We start from the raw sequence: 4,971 nt of genomic DNA, 5'->3' as shown, positions 1-4,971 counted from the left end.
TACAATCACGCCAAGTTCCTAATCATATCTGGGAGTCCTTTTGTGATCTTGAAAACTACATAAATAACACATATTTTTGCAGCAGAAATGTACAAATAAAATATACAGACTATGAGGTAGATTTCAAATTGAATTTTGTTTATCTTTTTGTGTTCTTTTTAGTCATACCTACTCGTTAAAGGAAAAAAGTTCTACTACTCTATGTAAAAATAACGAAATAAAATACACCACGTGTTTTTGTATTATTATTCGCTTATAGCGAACTCCGGATATCACGAACCAGTTTTAGTTAATTTTTCAAGTTCGTTATATCCGGACTCAATTGTATTTCAGTTGTTGATACGAATTAATTTTTTTCTGTACTCTTACAACATCTCTAGGGGAATGACGCTAATTTTGACTCGCCCTGTATATGTACTCTGGCAGAATGTCCGGTCAGACATGCGCTGCTCTGTCAATGTCTATTTGACTTTGCCTTTATTCGATTACATTTGAATTAATCGTCGCACAAGCAAGGTACTTTCAATGGAAAGGTGAAAAGTGTCCCTCAATCGGTTAGGAATTTGTAAAACAAGTTTTTGTATCAAACATTAGTTTTTATTCCAATTTGAATTGCGCCAATTTCCCGTTTTAAGTCAGTGTCACTTTTACGACATGTCATTGGCAACGTTTTTTATGTTTGTGGTTTCAAAAAGCATAATTTTCCGCCTATTTTCCAAATAATAAAACTAGTTAATAGTGAAACTCCAGGTAAGGCGATAAATAGTGAAAACACAGTAAAAGTGTTTGTTGTTCTTCGGACCGTATTGTGGCGGTTTTTGATCAGTTCGATCAAAAATGCGTCTTCCAACACCACTATTGACCACTGAAAATTGTTTTTTTTTTAGGGTGTATAACGCCGATAGCTGGTATTTGAATGATTATTCGAGTTTTAAAAGACCACCGATGAGTCTATTTGGCAAAGAGGCCGCAAATAGGAGGGACCGGCTGATCCAAATACACAACAACAAACAAGATAATAAAGCGGCACTCAGTAATCTCATAAACACAGAGAGCACATCTCCAAGCGTCAAGCAACGAAGCAGCAGCAAAGAGCAAAGTGAGCGGCAACCAACCAGGACTAGTGCCAGCAATGCAAATAAAATAAGTAAGAGAAAAGACCCACTACATCTTAAACGCAATACTGTAAAGAAACCTGAGAATGTACAAGAAGAGAGCGACTCTACAACACCGAAACCCGAAGAAAAAAAGTCGAAGAAAAACACACAGAAGCAAACAAACACCAGAGTTCAAACACCAATTGGCCGCACTGATGCCAAAGAAAACACAAAAATACTTGACCTTGAAACTCGAACATCCGAGCACGAACCTGTGAGTAAAAAATCGAAAATTCAAATTTCCTCTTGCTTCGTTTCAATAGGCGACCTAAATGTGATCACTACAGAAACCTACTTGAGCGATTATCGTCCCAAGTTTCATGATACTTCAAATCCTGGCCAATCAACGAAGAATCACTCGCAACAGAGCAAGGCACCCCCAGTCATAAGAAGGCCGCGCAAACATCGATCTCACAGTTTAAGCTATGCCAGCTTACAGCCCCGATACAGGCCCAGGTTGAAAGCCAAATCGCTAACACATTTGCCCGATATTGAAACTTTGAGGGGTTTCAAAATAGACGACTGCGTGGCACGCCTTAAAAAGTCGATACCGCTGCAGAACATTCCAGCAAAGAATCATTTAAAAGTGGATGAACCACCGAAGAAAAGGAGACGTGTTCGCTCCGTGGACAGTTCAGATAAAGAGTGCGGGCCGAGCAAGCCAAAACAAGCAAAACCCGATTCAACAAAGAATCAAACATGCGAACAATCAAACATCAAAGGCCCAAACTCCCCGAGGCACAAAGCAGTAAGACCATCTACACGGAAGGAATTGCTCCTTTTCTTATTTGGTGAGGATTCGGAAACTGAGGATGGTTCAACATGTTCAGATGCAGGAACGACGCCTAGTAAAAAGGCGAGCGAATTTACTAGAGGTAGTGTTAAAAATGCGTTAGTAAAGGGCAAAAAACCACGGAGTCAGGAGGCAAAACCCACCAAGCCCGTTGAAGCTCGACTTAAGAGTAAAGCCAACAAACACTCCAGAAGGTCGCAAAAACCGTCGACTCACCAAAGCCCCATGTTAAAATGGCCCCAGCAGGGATGTACGAAGGAAATGGAACCATCGTTGATCCGACCTAATCCTCCACCATTCCATCAAGGGACCATCAAGAGCCCAGTTGCTAGTTGCACCAGCAAACCAAAGCCTGCTTCAAAGAGTGATATTAAATTGACTTCCCCTAAGGTTGTCGCCAAGCCTTGTCCAGAACCACTAATGGCAAAGCAGGAAGAAGATTTGACGAAATTCGAAAGCTGTCTTGCATTGTCTTTGCCAGCGCCGCCTGCCAACCAAACGGCCAAAATAGCCCATGAAGAGGACCTTTGCACATGCACCATTAACTCCGTGAGTGTGCAGGCTTTGCTGAAAAACGAAGTGGTTGTGAAAGAGGAAAAATCGAGCGGTTCAGCACTCCACACTGAACCCCTGCACAACGACGGTGCAAATGTTGAAGGACTTGCCGTTAAAAGCGAAAGGTTTGACTTGTACAACAGTTGTGTAAGAGTTTCGCTGGAAAACTTTCAAAAGTGTTTGGTGTCGTTCCAAACCGCTCGCGCGTTGCCCCCACTTGCTTGGCCTGCTAAGGAACAGGTAAAATCCAGTGTGGAAGAGCAGAGGTGCACCGAAAGATGCCACGTCAGCAGTGTTGCCACAGTGAAAAATGACTCTCGGGTAGTGGAATCTAGTAAATCGTCATACAGTTGTGCAGAGAGCACCAACGAGGAGGACGAGGTTCAGATAGTCTCCGTAACAGTTCCCGCAATTTCCACCAAAAAGACTGAAAGCGCCCCAAATTTTCTACCTATTTGCGTCGACCTGAAGTCGCTGGGCGTAGCAGAGATAACTTGCCCCGCCCCCAACTCAGAACACTCACTTGGCTCAGAGCCCAGCAACGTGCCTGAATTGCAACGCTGCGTAGATAACTATAATAACTCCATTTGCACTGCAACAACCGCCACCGCTCCACAATCTCGCTCCATAGAGCTAAGTTTGTCGTTCAGAGACCGCAATACCATTAAGGAAATCCTGTTCAATCACATCTACTTCTTGATTCACATATTTAATGCACAACGTGCTTACTTGAGCTGTCTTCAGAACCTGAGGCACTGCCAGCGCTATTTCGCGTGGGAGTTTAGGCTATTCGAAAATGAAACAAAGAAGCGCATCCGCAGCCAATCAATGCAGATGTGCAAGGAACTGTTAGAGCTGCACATTACATGTTCGATAAGCCTGCCAGCTACTGCTGAGGAGATTGTGAAAAATCTCACTAAAAAGCTGAATGCAGTGGACACGCCCCAAAGGCTCACCAAGCCAATGGTGCATCTGTGTATTTGGACTTTGATGAGTGAACACTCGGAGTTGTACGCAACAGTGCCGCTTTTCAAGTTGATTCTGAGTCATTCCGACGTGGGGCGCAAACAGTGTGGCACAACATACTCAGAACCGTTTCCCCTGCAAATGAGGCAGTTGTTGATGGAGCAGATTCAACAGTACAATGAGCTAGTGCGAACGACTACTAGGATGGTTACGCAGCAGTCTGCGAGCAGCTCCATTTTGTCTCTTTGCCTTTTGAGTCGCCCTACTGCCAATCCACCTCAACGTCCTGCTCCAGCCATTGAGAGGATGGTCCAAGTCCATCGGTATAAGCCGCCTCGACACGCTAATAGTGCCGTTGCTGAACGAGCGACTGCAACTCGGGCCTCTGGGGCTCCAAGCCTTCCCCCTCGAGTCACCCTTGCTACAAGCCAGTCTCCCAATCGCTCAACCGCGCTACCTCGCGTTGACAACTTCGTCTTTCCCATCAACGAGAATTTTAGGATCAGGTTGCCTTACTCCAGACCGTTTGTCTTAACTGCTGCCCTCGGTCCAGTTATGTCCACGGCACCCAGCCGCGTTGCCACCCTGCAGGATACGACGGGAAATCCGGATAAACCAGTGAAACGGCCGGTAGTTCAGGGCATAGCGGCCCTTCACAACATAGGAAGGGCGGAAGATATGTTGGCTTTCCAAAAAACTGAGCAACAATTAGTGGACACTCCCAGCCGTAGATCGAAGCTCGTGAGCCGCCAGCAGGAGAAGCCAGCATCCAGCATCATAAGTTCTCCACTTGCCTGCGGTGTTGGTCCTCCACCAGAGGAAGAGCAAAGGCAGCCCGCCCAGGAGGCTGGTTCAGAAGAAAACACGCGTCAGCCGAGTAACGCCGACGTGGAAACTATAGACTTGACATGGCTGGATGATATGAACGAAGAGGAGCTGAAAGACGAGCTGGACTATGCATTTGTTAAGACCGAACTCGATGGAAGCTGTGAGCAAATGGCTCCGAAAGAGGTAAAGGCTTGTTCTGCTAACTGACTGATGTCGCCGATGCTGCGTCACTGTCACGTATGTCAAACCATTCATATACGACACTTGCAATCAACTGTTCAGACAATGACATTCACGCCACGTCATTAATGTCATCGTTTGAACGAGCTGAGTTGTCTCATTCAGTCTGCCTTAGATTGCGATGTTCGCCGGCCTTATGAGGGCTAACAGTTAGTTGCTTTTCAGGGAGAGGAAGAGGTCACCTACACGTATGTCTATGACACGAATTTGTGCATTTGTGACGAGCCACCAAAGTATAGTTGCCACTGTGCACAGGCATGGTATTGCGGGAAAGCTTGTCAGGTGTGTATTAAATAGAACTTTCATTGTATATACTGTCCTGACTGTGTTTCAATTGCAAATCAAATTAATTCCTGGGTTTCAGTCATTTATTGTCTCTATTTATCAATCAAAATACGTTTCGGTGTATTTTTCCACCATCATCAGTTTTTA

General features: G+C 45.0%; 1 protein-coding gene across 7 annotated transcripts in view; it reads left to right on the top strand.

The window, feature by feature from the left end:
• The window catches only part of LOC109536707, a 19,066-nt gene that overhangs the window by 11,454 nt on the left and 2,641 nt on the right, over positions 1–4,971 (top strand). For 5 of the 7 annotated variants that reach the window (XM_048663484.1, XM_048663486.1, XM_048663485.1 and 2 more), the window contains 2 exons: positions 888–4,482; positions 4,705–4,821. In XM_048663484.1, coding sequence (XP_048519441.1) covers positions 888–4,482; positions 4,705–4,821 — 3,712 coding nt within the window. Of the gene's footprint in view, positions 1–467; positions 751–887; positions 4,537–4,704; positions 4,822–4,971 lie in introns of those variants that run through there. The other 2 variants (XM_048663488.1, XM_048663487.1) reach the window with 2 other exon arrangements.

The sequence above is a fragment of the Dendroctonus ponderosae genome, unplaced genomic scaffold (assembly GCF_020466585.1).
Source record: "Dendroctonus ponderosae isolate FM_Combo_2020 unplaced genomic scaffold, Dpon_F_20191213v2 Dpon_F_20191213_2, whole genome shotgun sequence".
NCBI lineage: Eukaryota > Metazoa > Arthropoda > Insecta > Coleoptera > Curculionidae > Dendroctonus > Dendroctonus ponderosae.
Note: the sequence above shows the minus strand (reverse complement) of the source record. Positions and strands in the feature narration are given on the sequence as shown.